The 19,031-nt window shown below is 41.1% G+C and overlaps 1 protein-coding gene across 1 annotated transcript in view; it reads right to left on the bottom strand.

Moving 5' to 3' along the window:
- The window catches only part of LOC115163111 (serine-rich adhesin for platelets), a 217,806-nt gene that overhangs the window by 158,329 nt on the left and 40,446 nt on the right, over window positions 1-19,031 (bottom strand). The window contains exons 2-3 of the mRNA XM_029714736.1: window positions 6,367-6,599; window positions 4,974-5,084 (exon numbers count right to left, since the gene is read on the bottom strand). Of these exons, the coding sequence (XP_029570596.1) occupies window positions 4,974-5,084; window positions 6,367-6,599 (344 nt within the window). The remainder of the gene's footprint in view (window positions 1-4,973; window positions 5,085-6,366; window positions 6,600-19,031) is intronic.

Below are 19,031 nucleotides of genomic sequence, written 5' to 3'. Positions count from 1 at the left end.
TCTGCTGATGTAAAATGGGCTTTATAAATATTTTTTATTGATTTGATTGGATATACATGTTGAAGCGTAGCATAAGGTAACCAGTCCATCCAGTATGCATAATGACACAGTCCACACTAAAAGGCTATTACTCTAATTTGTTCAATTTTGGAGTATAGGCTTGACCAATTATGTACCAAAGACATCTTAAATCAGTTTTTGTATATTTTTTTGTATATTTCTTTATTTATTTCACCTTTATTTAACCAGGTAGGCAAGTTGAGAACAAGTTCATGCATTCCATGCATGCGTAGTATGCGGTGGGTTGTGTATTGTATTATGGCACAATCATAATTTTAATTCAGGTTTTTCTTTCGGCTTGGGCTCATATGCATCAGCTGTAATATTTTTTAATGAATCATCATCGTAGAAAACGTTGTCCAGTTGGTTGTTGTTAGGCTTTGAAACAACATCCACAACAACCATGTTTTACACTGTTTCAACCTGCCGTTGAACTTCTGTCTTCAAATTGATCATCACAGTGAGGTGAGTTTTAAAAGTACAACACTGTTTTGATGAAAAGTATTTGATGAGATTTTTTTTGATTGCATTGATGTCAGAGTGGTTAGAGGGACAATAGAGCCCTGAGTACCAGGCCATTAGGACCTGATGGAGGGACAATAGAGCCCTGAGTACCAGGACATCAGAACCTGATGGAGGGACAATAGAGCCCTGAGTACCAGGCCATTAGGACCTGATGGAGGGACAATAGAGCCCTGAGCACCAGGCCAATAGGACCTGATGGAGAGACAATAGAGCCCTGAGCACCAGGCCATTAGGACCTGATGGAGGGACAATAGAGCCCTGAGTACCAGGCCATTAGGTCCTGATGGAGGGACAATAGAGCCCTGAGAACCAGGCCATTAGGATCTGATGGAGGGACAATAGAGCCCTGAGTACCAGACCATTAGGACCTGATGGAGGGACAATAGACCCCTGAGTACCAGGCCATTAGGACCTGATGGAGGGACAATAGAGCCCTGAGTACCAGACCATTAGGACCTGATGGAGGGACAATAGACCCCTGAGTACCAGGACATTAGAACCTGATGGAGGGACAATAGAGCCCTGAGTACCAGGACATTAGAACCTGATGGAGGGGAAAAAAAACTACTTAAGTATGATCTCCAATTAGAGACAACGAGGACCAGCTGCCTCTAATTGGAGATCATCCCAAACAAAACCAACATAGAAATACAAAACTAGAACATGAACATAGAAATACAAAACATAGAAAAACACCCCCTATCACACCCTGACCTACTCTACCATAGAAAATAACATCTTACTATGGTCAGGACGTGACACCTATCTCCTTAAGAATCGCATTTGACATGGGGGAAGGGAACCAGTAACTTTACGATCAATATCAATGTAGAAGCAAAAGTCATTTTTCATACTTTGATATGGTTCCATGCGAATATCATCCAATTTCATTGAAAAACTGGATTTTGACTGTTCATGACTTTTAAAAAACAACAAAACTAAGTGACCCAAAACCTGCGACCCAGCAGTTGGATCATCTAAATAACTCAGTATTTTTTGTTTTTGTAAGCCCTTAATAAAATAAAGCCTTATGAAATACATATTGTATTGTGTTAAATAATTAAACTGGTAATAATAACATATTCACTTAGGATCTCAATTGGTGAAGTCCATAGGATGGAACATTTATGTGTCTCTGTCACGAACCAATTCAAGGCACTCTGGGAAATATGCAAATAAAGCATTACACTAAGCAGTGTGTTAATTCAACACAGTTCAGTGTCTATACAGGTCCACACTTTCAGTGTTAATTTAACACTGGGGAATTTGCTATGTACTGTCATCCTAGCCGGTTTATGTTCCTAATGACTCATCGTCTTACTGAGCCTCCATTTTGAAAACATCCAGGCTTCACCTAAGCAAAAAAACAAAAATATTGACCTTATAGAATAAGTCTTTACCTTAAACATTCTTAGCAGTCATTAGATTAATTTAACTCAAAGACATATTTCACCTCTAACTGCAAATGTCAACAAAGAAAGTAAAATCATTATGGTGCTGCGTTGAGATTGGCTGATGGTCAAACCATGTGACAAGCGCCAGGCGCCCTCAATCTGATTTCCTTGACAACCACTCACCTCCCTGCTAGCCCTGCCTACCTGCTCTGGCCGATCCTTACATGCCTTCAACAGCCTGGTAGGCACTCCCTTTTTTTTAAAGAGAGAAGGAGAGGAGAGAAATCACAGCAAAAGTGCCTACCAAGCTGCCAATCTTGCAGATTCCACCAAAGGCATGTGTTTGGGAGGGAGTTTGTTATAACTGCATGCTGCAGCTTGCCTTGTAGAGTATATATCTACAGCTCTGTAGGGCAGACTCCGCATGTAGCTGGAACTTAACTTATTGCAGCATCTGAGACCCCCAGTGCTTGTCATGTTTTGTCAGATCTTCTGTGTTACAAATGTCACTGAGGTCCTCTACTTTCATTTCTCTAATCTTTCAATTTCGTTCCTTCCCAAACAGGATGCACACATCTCTCTAGTCTGTTCTGTCTGTTCTGTCTGTCTGGTTTGTCTGTCTGTCTGTTCTGTATGTCTGTTCTGTTCTGTCTGTCTGGTTTGTCTGTCTGTCTGTTCTGTATGTCTGTTCTGTCTGTCTGGTTTGTCTGTCTGTCTGGTTTGTCTGTCTGTCTGGTTTGTCTGTCTGTCTGTTCGGTCTGTCTGGTTTGTCTGGTTTGTCTGTCCTGTCCGTCCGTCCGTCTGTCTGTCTGTTCTGTCTGTGTTAGCAAAGTCTGTACTACAGTGCTACAATGCAATTCAATTTGTTACAATTCACGTAGGCTTCCCTCATTACCTCACTAACACTTTATAACTTGTTATAAGCATGTATGAACAATTAAATTTATTATTAGAGAGCTTATAGTATGTTCCTGAAGTGACAAATTACTGCAAACACACACTACTCAGACAACAGCAGACAAGAGACGCCCAAACCAACAGGAACACACTCCGCTCAGATAACAGCAAACAATAGACACCAAACCAACAGGAACGCACTCCGCTCAGACAACAGCAAACAATAGACACCAAACCAACAGGAACACACTCCGCTCAGACAACAGCAAACAATAGACACCAAACCAACAGGAAACTTCAAAGCAGAGCAAACATACGAATAAGTCAGTCTTCAAATAATTCCCTGAAGCACCTCTAAGTCAACACACCACTGCAACCCACATGCAGTGTTTGAAAGGCCACCACAGGGTTGTGTTCATTAGGGCACACTGTAGCAAAACAGTTCAAAACGTTGTGTAATGGAAGCCGAAAAAAACAAGTGTTTTTCTTATTGAACAAGTAAAGATAGTACTTTCATATTCAGAGTGTTTAATAGATTCAGAGTGTTTATAGATTCAGAGTGTTTAATAGATTCAGAGTGTTTAATAGATTCAGAGTGGTTAATAGATTCAGAGTGGTTAATAGATTCAGAGTGGTTAATAGATTCAGAGTGTTAATAGATTCAGAGTGTTTAATAGATTCAGAGTGTTTAATAGATTCAGAGTGTTTAAAAGATTCAGAGTGTTAATAGATTCAGAGTGTTTAATAGATTCAGAGTGTTTAATAGATTCAGAGTGTTTAAAAGATTCAGAGTGTTAATAAATTCAGAGTGTTTATAGATTCAGAGTGTTTAATAGATTCAGAGTGGTTAATAGATTCAGAGTGTTTAATAGATTCAGAGTGTTTAATAGATTCAGAGTGTTTAAAAGATTCAGAGTGGTTAATAGATTCAGAGTGGTTAATAGATTCAGAGTGGTTAATAGATTCAGAGTGTTTAATAGATTCAGAGTGTTTAAAAGATTCAGAGTGTTTAATAGATTCAGAGTGTTTAATAGATTCAGAGTGTTTAAAAGATTCAGAGTGTTTAATAGATTCAGAGTGTTTAAAAGATTCAGAGTGTTAATAAATTCAGAGTGTTTATAGATTCAGAGTGTTTAATAGATTCAGAGTGTTTAATAGAGTCAGAGTGGTTAATAGATTCAGAGTGGTTAATAGATTCAGAGTGTTAATAGAGTCAGAGTGTTTAATAGATTCAGAGTGTTTAATAGATTCTGAGTGGTTAATAGATTCAGAGTGTTTAATAGATTCAGAGTGTTAATAGATTCAGAGTGTTAATAGATTCAGAGTGTTAATAGATTCAGAGTGTTTAATAGATTCAGAGTGTTTAATAGATTCAGAGTGTTAATAGATTCAGAGTGGTTAATAGATTCAGAGTGTTTAATAGATTCAGAGTGGTTAATAGTTTCAGAGTGGTTAATAGATTCAGAGTGTTTAATAGAGTCAGAGTGGTTAATAGATTCAGAGTGGTTAATAGATTCAGAGTGTTAATAGAGTCAGAGTGTTTAATAGATTCAGAGTGTTTAATAGATTCTGAGTGGTTAATAGATTCAGAGTGTTTAATAGATTCAGAGTGTTAATAGATTCAGAGTGTTAATAGATTCAGAGTGTTAATAGATTCAGAGTGTTTAATAGATTCAGAGTGTTTAATAGATTCAGAGTGTTAATAGATTCAGAGTGGTTAATAGATTCAGAGTGTTAATAGATTCAGAGTGGTTAATAGATTCAGAGTGTTAATAGATTCAGAGTGTTAAGTCACATGTACAGTGTTAAAGGTGTGATTGCAGGGTACAGTGACAATCTTAGGCTTCGAGCTCCAACATGCAGGACTAGGTGAAATAAAATAATGAAAATGGTCATAAAAAAACCCTATATACATCATAATAACTCTGGCTTCCCCGTTTCACTCTGTTTCGGGATGTCTTTCTTCGTTTCATGCCTAGTGAACACAACCCCTGTCTCACAACACACGTAGCATACAGAGAAGAAGCACTGAAGGCCCTCTGTCTCCCACTCTCCCTCATGCTGTGGGCAGTACTATAGCCTACACACTGGTTATACCTCTTCTGTACAGCCACCAGTTGTGTGCTGCTGTCCATGTGATGTTGCAGACCAGCCAGCAGGGGGCTCACTGAGTCACTCAGGCTCTCCTGATCACTCTTAATCTCTGTTCTAAAATCACACCAGGGAAAACGCACCAGGACAATATAGACGAAGGAAGTTTTAAAATGCATTCGTAAGGACTAAAGGCAGCACACAGCATAGCAGTCAAAGACAACAGTATGGGTGGATAAAGCTCCATTATAACTACTGTAAAATCAATGCTGAAGAACAACACTCCATTGGACATGGACTATATGCAGGAACGCTTTACAATGTAAATGACTTCATGGTAAAGCTGTGATCTATATTTCCTGCCTCTGAAGAATATGTAAATACAGTAGTAATTTGCATCATGAATATAAATCTAATTTCATAGTAACTGGAACAGTCAACAACCAAACAGCAAGTCTAAAACTGTATACTGGTACTGCCAACGAGCTGAGTACAACAGCTTTACCTCACCTTATCATACATAACCTATTCCTTACCTATCCCTTACCTATCTCTGTTCTTGTCTTACCCTACCTTACCCTACCTAATCTTACCCATCCCTTACCTTATCTTACCCATCCCTTATCTTACCTCACCTGCAGTATCCCTTACCTTACATTACATGACCTTACCTTAGCTAAACCTTACTTTACCTACCCTTACCTTACCCCACCTTGTCTTACCTAACCTTACCTATCCCTTACCTTATCTTACCCTTTCCTTACCTAACCCTTACCTTTCCAACTTTTACCTTACCTTATCTTTCCTTACCTTTCCTTACCTTACATTTCTTAACATGACCTTATCTTACCATTCCCTTACCCCACCTCACTTACCTTTTACCTTAACTATTCCGTACCTTATCTTAATTAACCCTTACCTTACCCATCCCTTACCTTATCTTACCTATCCCTTACCCTACCCAGCCCTTACCCTACCTTACCTTACCTAGCCTATCCCTTACCTTACCTTACCTTACCTAGCTTAGCCTATCCCTTACCCTACCTTACCTAGCCTATCCCTTACCTTACCTTGCCTAGCATATCCCTTACCTTACTTAGCCCTTACTTTACCTATCCCTTACCTTACTTAGCCCTTACTTTACCTATCCCTTACCTTACTTATCCCTTACTTTACCTATCCCTTACCATACTTAACCCTTACTTTACCTATCCCTTACCTTATTTATCCCTTACTTTACCTATCCCTTACCTTACTTAACCCTTACTTTACCTATCCCTACCCTTCCTTACCCTACCTTACCTATCCCTTATCTTATCTTATCTTACCTAACCGTACCCTACCTTACCTTACGTGCACACGTGCGTACAAGCAAACAGGTCAAACCAAAGCCACCTACCCAAGTGAACTCCCCCAGTGGAGTTCAAGGCTGAGGTCTGTGCTGGGCAGAAAGTCGTGAGGGAACTCTAGATCCTCGTCTTCATCTCTCCTCCTCTTCTCCTCCTCTTCCTCAGTGTTCCTTGCTGGGACGTCCTGTAGGGGGTGGAGGCCTGGAGGCTTGGTACAGACCACTATGTTATCTGCTGTGTTGTTTTCTCCGTTCTGGTCGATTCTCTCGGCGTGGACTTCAGCCTGGAGGAAACAACGACATACAAGTTATATTAATGAAGCTGTCGTCAACATGCTTAAACAAACTGGAGTTGCTAAAAACACGACAAGGCCCAATGCTGAGTCTAGTGAACGGTGCTTCAACTAACATCCATGTCCTTTGTGCTCTGCCTCCCCCCCGGACAATCACAGACCCAGGTATAAAAGCAAGCCGAGCACTGCCTGTTTGTGCAGAAACACACCCTTTATTAAAACACAATAAAGAATGCTGAGTTTGCATTGACTAATGTGAGGTTGGCCAATCCACTCTGTCAAACCTTATCATTTGCCAATGAGCCATCTTTGATAACATTACATTACCCAAATGGGATCAAATAACACACTGTAGAACTCAATAGCTCCTGTACGTAGTGCGTTTTATTATTATTGATATGGGAACATTGTATATTATGACTTCTAGCAATATACAACATAAAGTACATAACAACTTGTCCTACAATTAAATGTTCTGCTGCTCATGTTGTTTTATGGAGGTAAATTGATGATCACACAACTAACATATCAACATTAGTGTAGTCTCGTGTATGACCTCAATCCATGCACAACATAAAGTCCACTTGATCCCTCTGACATATTGTATACATTATATAGATATTGTAAATATAGTATAAATATTGTGTATATTGTATAGATATTGTATATATTGTATAGTATACATATTGTATAGATAATGTATATATTGTATAAATATTCTAAATATTGTATAAATGTTGTAAATATACAATAAATATAGTGTATATTGTATAGATATTGTATATATTGTATAGTATACATATTGTATAGATATTGTATATATTGTATAAATATTCTAAATATTGTATAAATGTTGTATATATTGTATAGTATAAATGTTGTTTATATTGTATAGATATTGTATGTATTGTATAGATATTGTAAATATAGTATAAATATTGTGTATATTGTATAAATACTGCATATATTGTATAGTATACATATTGTAGAGATGTTGTATATATTGTATAAATATTGTGTATATTGTATAAATACTGCATATATGTCACAGATTTCGTCGTGGTGTTGAAGGGAAGACCAAAATGCAGCGGGTATGTGGATACTCATTCTTTTAATGGGAAAAAAAACGAACAGCATCCACAGGAAAAAACAAAACAATAAACAGTACTCACGACTAACAACAGTGTGGCAGGCTCAACAAGCAGTGCTCACAAACAATTCCCCACAAACACACAGACAAACACACCCAACTAATATAGGACTCCCAATCAAAGGCAACACCACACACCTGCCTTCAATTGGAAGTCCACCCCAATTAACTATACATAGAAACACCCAACCTAGACAGAACATACAAAACACACTCCTTCTGCCACGCCCTGACCAAAACTTATACACCTACTCCACCTGCTGGTCAGGACGTGAGAATATATTGTATAGTATACATATTGTACAGATATTGTATATATTGTATAAATATTATAAATATTGTATAAATGTTGTATATATTGTATAGTATAAATATTGTATATATTGTATAGATATTATATGTATTGTATAGATATTGTAAATATAGTATAAATATTGTGTATATTGTATAAATACTGTATATATTGTATAGTATATATATTGTATAGATTATGTATATATTGTATAAATATTCTAAATATTGCATAAATGTTGTATATATTGTATAGAATAAATATTGTATATATTGTATAGATATTGTATGTACTGTATAGATATTGTAAATATAGTATAAATATTGTGTATATTGTATAAATACTGTATATATTGTATAGTATACATATTGTATAGATATTGTATATATTGTATAAACATTCTAAATATTGTATAAATGTTGTATATATTGTATAGTATAAATGTTGTATATATTGTATAAATATTGTCTATATTGTGTAAATATTGTATAAATGTTGTATATATTGTAGAAATGTTTTATATATTATATAGATATTGTATATATTGTACAGATCTTGTATAGATATTGTAAATAGTTTGTAAATATTGTATAAATGTTATATATATTGCATAAATGTTGTATATATTGTATAGATATTGTATATATTGTACAAATATTGTATATTTGCCATAAGGCTATGTTTACGTTCTTGTTCTCTGAGGCTAAAACAGCAACACCTACAGGATAATGACAGGCCTGTCCTAGGACTGTGCCTCTCACACCCAGTCCCAAATAGCACCCTATTCCCTACATAGTGCACTACTTTACCTCATTCTCTGAGGCTAAAGCAGCAGCATCTGTAGGATATCCTCTCTGTAATGACTAACAACCAAGTAAGCATAATCAAAACATTGTTGTCAACATAACATGAACTACGAGGGTCAACCTTAACCACAGACTTATATATTGACATCTTTACACTCTCCCACCCTGCTAAAGTCATTAGGATTCTTTGTGAAACACTTTTGAGCTGAAGAACAATGTCTGCATCCCGAAACAGCACCCTATTCCCTACATAGTGCACTACCTTTGACCAGGGCCCATAGGGAATAGGCTGTCATTAGGGACCGAGCCATGTCATTATAATAGGATTCCATGTAAGTCTTACTGTACACAACTCTGAACTAATGAACAATGAGTTTTATACTAAAGCAAATGTTCAGCTTTCAGTTGTGGATCATTATTACAGAGACCAGCTGATCCGGTTTGACTGCCATGGCAACGAGGGAATCCACATACAGTAGCCTATAATGGCATGTCTGACTTTTATTGTACATTATGAGGTGTGTGTGCGTGTGTCAAATTAAGTGGTATTTGTAACGTGTCCCAAATACAACAGGTGTAGACCTTACTGTGAAATGCTTACTTACAAGCCCTTAACCAACAATGCAGAAAACAATTTCCAAGTAAGAAAATATTTTATAAAACAATGTATTAAAATAAAGTTTAAAAAAGTAACACAATAAAATAACGAGGCTATATACAGGGAAAGGAGGATACCTAGTCAGTTGTACAACTGACTGCATTCAACTGAAATGTGTTTTCCGCATTTCAGTTGAATGCATTCAGAGAGGTGCGGAGGGCTGCAATAATCGACATCTACGTCTTCGACGCCGGGGGAACAGTGGGTTAACTGTCTCGTTTAGGGGCAGAACAACAGATTTTTACCTTGTCAGCTCGGGGATTCAATCCAGCAACCTTTCGGTTACTAGTCCAACGCTCTAAACACTAGGCTACCTGCCGCAGTGGGTTACCGGTACCAAGTCAATGTGTGGGGGTACAGGTTATTCAATGTAATTGAGGTGATATGTACTCCAATGGGCTCCCGAGTGGCGCAGCGGTCTAAAGGCACTGCATCTCAGTGCAAGCGGCGTCACTACAATCCCTGGTTCGAATCCAGGCTGTATCACATCCAACCGTGATTGGGAGTCCCATAGGGCGACGCACAATTGGTCCAGCGTCGGGTAGGCCGTCATTGTAAATAAGAATATGCTCTTAACTGAGTTACCTAGTTAAATAAAAGGTTCATTAAATAAACATTAATAAATGTACATGTAGGTAGGGCTAAAGTGATAATGCATAGTTAATAAACAGAGAGTAGCAGCAGCAAAAAAAAAGGGGGGGGGCAATGTAAATAGTCCGGGTGGCCATTTGATTAGCTGTTCAGCAGTCTTATGGCTTGGGGGTAGAAGCTGTTTAGAAGCCTCTTGGACCTAGACTTGGAGCTCCGGTACAGCTTGCCGTGCGGTATCAGAGAGAACAGTCTATGACTGGGGTTGCTGGAGTCTTTGACAATTTTTAGGGCCTTCCTCTGACACCGCCTGGTATAAAGGTCCTGGATGGCAGGAAGCTTGGCCCCAGTGATGTACTGGGCCGTATACACTACCCTTTTTTTTTTTTTTTGTAAATTACAATTTAGCAAATTAACACTGGAGTGATAGATGTGCAGATGATGATGTGCAAGTAGTGATACTGGTGTGCAAAAGAGCAGAAAAGTAAATAAAAACAATATGGGGATGAGGTAGGTAGATTGGATGGGCTATTTACAGATGGGCTATGTACAGCTGCAGCAATCGGTTAGCTGCTCAGATAGCTGATGTTTAATAGCGCCTCGTGGTTGGATACCGAGCAGTTAACATGCCAAGTGGTGTTACGTGTGCTGTGCTGTGTGTGTGTGTGTGTGTGTGTGTGTGTGTGTGTGTGTGTGTGTGTGTGTGTGTGTGTGTGTGTGTGTGTGTGTGTGTGTGTGTGTTTAACTAACCAGAAGAATACTAAACAATCAAAAAAATGACAAACTGGGGACATTTTGTTGGTCCCCACAAGGTAGCTATTTCTAGGGGGTTTAGGGTTAAGGTTAGAATTAGTGTTAGGATTACATTAAAGGTTAGGAGCTAGGTTAGGAGCTAGGGTTAGGAGCTAGGGCTAGTTTTAGGGTTAGGCGCTAGGGTTAGTTTTAGGGTAAGGTTAAGGTTAGTTTTAGGGTTAGGAGCTTGGGTTAGTTTTAGGGTTAGGGTTAGGTTTAGGGTTAGGTTTTTGGGTTATGGTTAAGGTTAAGGTTATGGTTAGGTTTAAGAGGGTTTCTGTTTATCTTGGTATCAAACCTTGGGTGGTCAGGGTTAGGTTTAAGGGTTAGGGAAAATAGGATTTGAATGGGACTGAATTGTGTGTTCCCACAAGGTTAGCTGTACAATATTGTGTGTGTGTGTGTGTGTGTGTGTGTGTGTGTGTGTGTGTGTGTGTGTGTGTGTGTGTGTGTGTATGTGTGTGTGTGTGTGTGTGTGTGTGTGTGTGTGTGTGTGTGTGTGTACTGTAGCTACAGTGACCTATAATAACAGGAATGACCTTTGCAGTGCTGTACACGGCCCTCTTAAGACTGTAAAGTTCAACATGTCTGTATTCAAATGATAATGAAATAATTACCTAAAATAAATATATTAAACTGATCATGACTAGATCTCATCTCATTTCACTGTGATTGTTTAGTCAACATGCAATAATAGCTGTTTACTGTCAATGACTGAGACTAATTGTTTGCATTACTGGCTTCATTAAAAACTGTTAATCTGATATCCTTGAGGCCAACTTTACCATATTATCCTGGATGCATGCTTACACACCCAGTCTCATTACGTTGTGGCGATGATATCTCTTAACTTTAAACAATGCAAAATTCGAATACAAAAATTATTTGTTAAGCTTCTTTCTATTCTGTGGTTGTATGAAATAGCAAACATTATGTGAATTCAGCAAATCCATTTGTTTACTTCATCTTTGTGGTTCCCTGATGAAACCCTGATGAAAGTATCATCCTTTATTGTAGTTAGGTTACCTGTACTCTAATGACATGTTTTACCTGTCTTGTGCTTGTCTCCACCCCCCACCCAGGTGTCTCCTATTTTCCCCCATTATCCCCTGTGTTTTTATACCTGCGTTTTCTGTTTGTCTGTTGCCAGTTCGTCTTGTTTGTCAGGTCTTACCAGGGTGTTTCCTGTTTCTCCTGTTTTCAAGTTCTTGTTTTCTAGTCTTCCCGGTTCTGACCTTTCTACCTGTCCTGACCCTGAATCCGCCTGCCGTTCTGTCCCCGATTGACTCTGCCTTGGATTACGAACCTCTGCCTGCTCTTTTTGTTATAATAAATATTCTGAGAACCCGAACTATCCACCTGTGTCTGCATCTACGTCATATCTTGAGTCGTGATAGTACAAACTGGCCATGACTGACCCAGCAGACTCAGACCAGCTCCGCAACGCTGTCTCCCTCCAAGGAACCACCAGAGTTACTCCATAACCTTGTGGAAGGACTCCATACCTTGGCAGAACGCCATGATCACACATTCAATACAATGTTGGAACAATTCCGCAGACTATCTACTAGGCAGCAAGCCACAACGTTAATCTCCCAGTAACCCCGCTACCAGCGGTGCTTCTTCCCAACCTAACACGCTTCCCAAGAATCCCGCTTAATTCCTCCGGAGAGCATCGCTAGGGATCCTAGAACCTGTCAGCAGTTAATGCTCTCTCATCTTCGAGCTACAGCCCTCTTTGTTTCCTTCTGGATCGTTCGAAGATAGCATATCTTATAACGCTGATGTCCGGGAGGGCGCTCGCCTGGGCTACAGTGGTGTGGGAACAACAATCCACCGTTTGCCTTAGTCTGGAGGATTTCATGGCGGAGGTAACGAATGTGTTCGATTTTCCGGTGTCCGGAAGAGACGCGGCTCGGAAGCTACTTCGGCTGCGTCAAGACACCCGTAGTGTGGCAGACTACTTGGTAGATTTTCACACGTTGGCCACCTGGAACCGGAATCCCTGTTACAACACCTTCTTTCAAGGATAATCAGGAGCTGCCCATGGGCCTCGACTCCCTCATAGCCTTGACCATAAGGATCGATAGGCGGTTACGGAATGCAGCAGGGGGGAGGTCTATTCCCGGCCACATGCGGTCGTCCATGAGTTCCCCCTCGCCTCCGAATAATCCCGGAAGTCCCCGACACCTGCATTCCCGACAGAATCCGATGTCACCCGAGTTCCCTCGGGAATCATCAAGGACTGTCGACTCACCTCCTCCAGAGCCCATGCAATTAGGCAGGGCTAGATTGTCTCCTGAGGAACGTTTATGCAGACTGAGCTCCAAAAGTTGTCTGTATTGTGGTGCTTCAGGACATTGCATATCCACGCTTGTGGGCCATACAGGGAGTCTCCCATCTCCCATTACTCGTACTCCGCTCCATGCTATCCTGCTGTGCGGGTACAGGTCTAAAAACGTTACCCTCTACCACTCCTCTATACAGCTTTCGAGCCTCACCAGGAGGCAACCATTTTCTTGAAGTTGGACCTTCGGAATGCCTACCATCTGGTTCAGATACAGGAAGGAGACGAATGGCAGAAAGCCTTTAACACGCCTAGAGGGCACTATGAGTACCTGGCTATGCCATTTGGACTGACCAACGCTCCTGCAGTGTTCCAGGCCCTGGTCATGCAACGTGCTACGTGACATGTTGAACCGGTTTGTCTTTGTCTACCTCGACAACATCTTTGTCTTTTCCCTGTTCGGCTCAAGAGCATGTTCTCCACATCAGACAAGTCCTCCAGCGCCTCCTGGAGAACCAGTTGTTTATTAAAGCTGAGAAATGTGAATCACTCCACTATTTCTTTTCTGGCATACTTCACCGCTGCAGGGAATATTCTGATGGATCCTAACAAGGTGAGAGCGGTGGTGGAGTGGCCCCAACCCACATCCAGAGTGCAGCTTCAACGTTTCCCGGGATTGGCTCATTTCTACCGCTGCTTTATCCAGGCCTACAGCACCCTGGCTTGCCCCCTCTCTGCACTCACCTCACTCAAGGTTCTGTTCACTGGGTCCCCAGCTGCTGACCAGGCGTTTTCGGATCTCAAGCATCAATTCACCACAGCCTCCATCTTAATCCATCCGGACAAGTGCCGTCAGTTTGTGGTGGAAGTCGACGCCTTGGACAGAGTGGGGGCCGTCCTGTCCCATGACCAAAAGCTGCATCCCTGCACTTTCATGTCCCATTGTCTTAATCCCACTGAGAGCAACTCCGATGTGAGAAATCGGGAACTTCTTGCTGTCAAGATGGTACTGGAGAAGTGGAGACACTGGCTAGAAGGGGCGGAACATCCATTCTTAGTGTGGACCGACCACGAGAATCTGGAATATCTCCGCACCGCCAATCGCCTCAACTCAAGGCAGGTTCGTTGGGCTCTGTTATTCACTCGTTTTAATTTTACCATCTCCTACCACCCTGGGTCCAAGAATGTGAAGCCTGATGCCCTCTCTCGCTTGCATAGCTCCGTAGCTACACCGTCACCGGCTAACCGGTTGTTTGTCCCAGATTCATCCTGATCCCCGGTCCTGGAATGGGCTCATTCTTCTAATCTTACCATTTCCCATTTCATTCCCCTTCCCAAGTTACCCTCATCCAAGGAGACGGTCCAGCTCATGGTACAGCACATCTTCTGGATCCATGGACTTCCGGTCGACATGGTCTCAGTTCTCGCCCCAATTCTGGAAGTCATTCTGCACCCTAATATAGTATGTTTATATACTGTATGAATGTGGCTCTATATCAACTCATGCTGTGTTTCTCGCACAATGATAGAACGACGGAGATAGAGGAGAGAGAGTGGTCACAGCCATACCAAACACACACACCCCAGTTCATGGCTAAATGTCAGGCTACATGATGGGAATGCAGAAGTGAATCAGAACTAACAAGCAGATAATATGACATGTGGTCATAGGTCAACTTGGTCTCTGCTTATCCTCACACATGGTCACTGGTAAACGTAGTGTCACAGTCCATACGGTATACAATCATGTGTACTACCCATGGAATTCAATTGCCGTATAGTAAAGTAACGTTTTGCATAGGTAAACTCTCCTGAATATGAGATGGCTCAGCCTAAATGTGTTCAATACCAACAACAACAAAAATCAACAACACTTATTTGGGACCTTTGCTGATCCCTGCCTTGTCTCGCCAGCCCTTCGCCTGATTTGGTGTGACTATATGAACCAGTCCTTTATATAACTATATGGATCAGTCCTTTATATAACTATATGGACCAGTCCTTTACATAACTACATGGACCAGTCCTTTGCGTGACTATATGCATCAGTCCAAGCAAACCCATATCAGGATGCAGCTACCACTACGCTTGAAAATATGAAGAGTGGTACTCAGTGTTGTGTTGGGTTTCTTTGACAGATGTTTTGCAGTATTACTTTAGTGCCTTGTTGTAAACAGGATGCATGATTTGTAATATTTTCATTCTGTACAAGCTTCCTTTTTTCACTCCGTCAATTAGGTTAGTATTGTGGAGTAACTACAATGTTGTTGATCCATCCTCAGTTTTCTCCTATCACAGCCATTAAACTCTGTAACTATTTTAAAATCACTATTAGCCTCATGGTGAAATCCCTAAGCGGTTTCCTTCCTCTCCGGCAACTGAGTTAGGAAGGATGCCTGTATCTTTGTAGTGACTAGAGTGTTGATACACCATCCAAAGTGTCATTAATAACTTCACCATGCTCAAAGGGATATTCAGCGTCTGCTTTTTAAATTATTTTTTACACATCTACCAATCCAAACCTTATTTGCGAGGCATTGAAAAACCTCCCTGGTCTTTGTGGTTGAATCTGTGCTTTAAATTCCCAACATGACTAAGGGACCTTACAGATACTTGTATGTGTGGGGTACAAAGATGGGGTAGTCATTCAAAAATCATATTAACCACTAATATGGAACACAGAGTCCATGCAACTTATTATTCGATTAGTTATGCACATTTTTACTCCTGAACTTACTGTATTTATGCTTGCCATAACAAATAGGTTGAATATTTACTGACTCAAGACATTTCAGCTTTTAATTTGTAATTAATTTATAAAATGTTCTACTAACAAAATTCCACTTTGACATTACTATCCCGGATCCCTCCGGAACTTTCATTACACACACCTGTCCCCTAATTCCCACTGATTAGTAATTGTATACGTGTGTCCTTTGGTTTCCATTGGGGCTGTCGATTATTGTTCCAATGTCCGTCGGTGCGTGTGGGTACCTGTGCTGTGTGTTTTGGGCTTTTGTGCCCTTGTGGATTGTGCAGATGATTACGGGTCTCGTCCCATGTGTTAATCATTGTGTGCATGTGTTATTTATTCAAGGTACTCCTCGCTCTTTTGTTTTGGGTTTCTACCCTGTGCCTTCACACGGCACGCCATAATTTGGGTACAATAAAAAAAACTATCATGCATTCCTTCGTCTGTCTCCCGAATCATTCATACCGAGGTGACAATTACGGGGAAATGTGTGTAGATAAGTGACCACAATCTACATTTAGTCCATTTTAAATTCAGGCTGTAACAACAACAACATGTGGAACAAGTCAAGGGGTGTGAATATAATCTGATGGCTGTAAGAGTGCAGTGTACACTCCATCTCCAATGTCTTCTCACACTGTTAGGACCTAACTAGAGCACCGGTAGTTTAGAAGATGCATTCTTCCCCTTAGATGGTGGTTCATGATTAACAAGGGTAGCACAGAGGTCTACCTGCAACCCACAGAGACTTAGGATGGTGGTTGCGAGAACAAAGCAAAGCGTCCTAAGTAATTAAAGTCAAAGGAAGTACTATTGTTCAGGTGGTTTTGTGAGGTTAAAAACCTCATTATCCAAAAACAGGTGTAAAACTAGCTCAACTCCGGCGAATGATATTCTACTCTTATTCTATTCCAATGCATCTCTGTCTAACCAACCATGCTAGGCTAATGCTAATAACAAAGCACCACAAAAGCAACCAATCTAATTCCATAGACAACAGTGAGCTAGCTATAGCTCCCCACAGCTAACTAACAGGGCAGGGTGTCCTCTCCTGACTCAGTCTCAATGGTTTGACATAAAGAAGAAGAAAGAAGATGAACAATAGAAGAAGAAGAAGTCAGACAACAACAACAACAAAATGTCTCTGAAAAGTAAGCTGAAACATGTCGGGCTTAAAAGTGTCCAACACAAAGTTAAAGCCTCCCTCAACCTCACAAACCTCTACGGAAAACAGACAGCAGTCTTCAAACTAAAACAATTACTGTCACCCTGTTCTCAAAACCCTAATCAGACCTGCCAGTACCACAATGGACCACGTCCTGCTCTACACACTAACAACTGACTTGAAAGTTTGAAAGCTCAAAGATCAAAGTTTTCCCCCTGCAAAGTTAAAGCCTCTTTCCTTCCTCACATCTCCATGGAAACAAGACATCAGAAGAGGCCAACGTGGGCAGGTGATGATGCATTGACGCCTTAAGTTTACGTTCCTCTGGCAGCCATTGTTGTTCTCTTTAAAGGATTGTCGGCTCGCTGCTTGCTTACTGACCCTTAGAGATTCACTGGGGTGGAACAGTAGACTAACTAAACCCCCTTCAGAGGTTCACTGAAGCCCCGTACATTACAGACTGCCTGCTAACTCACACAGAAAACAATATACATAAGACTATACATTAGTCTACTGTTGTTAAAGTCCCATACATTATACTACTGTTGTTAAAGTCCCATACATTATACTACTGTTGTTAAAGTCCCATACATCAAATCAAATAAAAGTTTATTTGTCATGTGCGCCGAATACAACAGGTGTAGACCTTACAGTGAAATGCTCACTTACAGGCTCTAACCAATAGTGCAAAAAAAAGGTATGTGTGTGTGTGTGTGTGTGTGTGTGTGTGTAGGTAAGTAAAGAAATAAAACAACAGTAGAAAGACATTTGAAAATAAGAGTAGCAAGGCTACATACAGACACCGGTTAGTCAGGCTGATTGAGGTAGTATGTACATGTAGATATGGTTAAAGTGACTAGGCATATATGATGAACAGAGAGTAGCAGTAGCGTAAAAAGAGGGGTTGGCGGGTGGTGGGACACAATGCAGATAGCCCGGTTAGCCACTGTGAGGGAGCACTGGTTGGTCGGGCCAATTGAGGTAGTATGTACATGAATGTATAGTTAAAGGGACTATGCATATAACAAAAACAGAGAGTAGAGGGGGGGGTGCACAATGAAATAGTCCAGGTAACCATTTGGTTACCTGTTCAGGAGTCATATGGCTTGGGGGTAAAAACTGTTGAGAAGCCTTTTTGTCCTAGACTTGGCACTCCGGTACCGCTTGCCATGCGGTAGTAGAGAGAACAGTTTATGACTGGGGTCTTTGACAATTTTCAGGGCCTTCCTCTGACACTGCCTGGTGTAGAGGTCCTGGATGGCAGGCAGCTTTGCCCCAGTGATGTACTGGGCCATACCAACTACCCTCTGAAGTGCCTTGCGGTCGGAGGCCGAGCAATTGCCATACCAGGCAGTGATGCAACCGGTCAGGATGCTCTCGATGTTGCAGCTGTAGAACCTTTTGAAGATCTCAGGACCCATGCCAAATCTTTTTAGTTTCCTGAGGGGGAATAGGCTTTGTCGTGCCCTCTTCACGACTGTCTTGGTGTGTTTGGACCATTCTAATTTGTTGTTGATGTGGACACCAAGGAATTTGAAGCTCTCAACCTGCTCCACTACAGCCCCGTCGATGAGAATGGGGACGTGCTCGGTCCTCCTTTTCCTGTACTCCACAATCATCTCCTTAGTCTTGGTTACGTTGAGGGAGAGGTTGTTATTCTGGCACCACCCGGCCAGGTCTCTGACCACCTCCCTGTAGGCTGTCTCGTCGTTGTCGGTGATCAGGCCTACCACTGCTGTGTCGTCAGCAAACTTAATGATGGTGTTGAAGTCGTGCCTGGCCATGCAGTCGTGGGTGAACAGGGAGTACAGGAGGAACACGCACCCCTGGGGAGCTCCAGTGTTGAGGATCAGCGTGGCAGATGTGTTGCTACCTACCCTCACCCCCTGGGGGTGGCCCGTCAGGAAGTCCAGGATCCAGTTGCAGAGGGAGG

Source organism: Salmo trutta, chromosome 2 (assembly GCF_901001165.1).
Source record: "Salmo trutta chromosome 2, fSalTru1.1, whole genome shotgun sequence".
Lineage (NCBI taxonomy): Eukaryota > Metazoa > Chordata > Actinopteri > Salmoniformes > Salmonidae > Salmo > Salmo trutta.
Note: the sequence above shows the minus strand (reverse complement) of the source record. Positions and strands in the feature narration are given on the sequence as shown.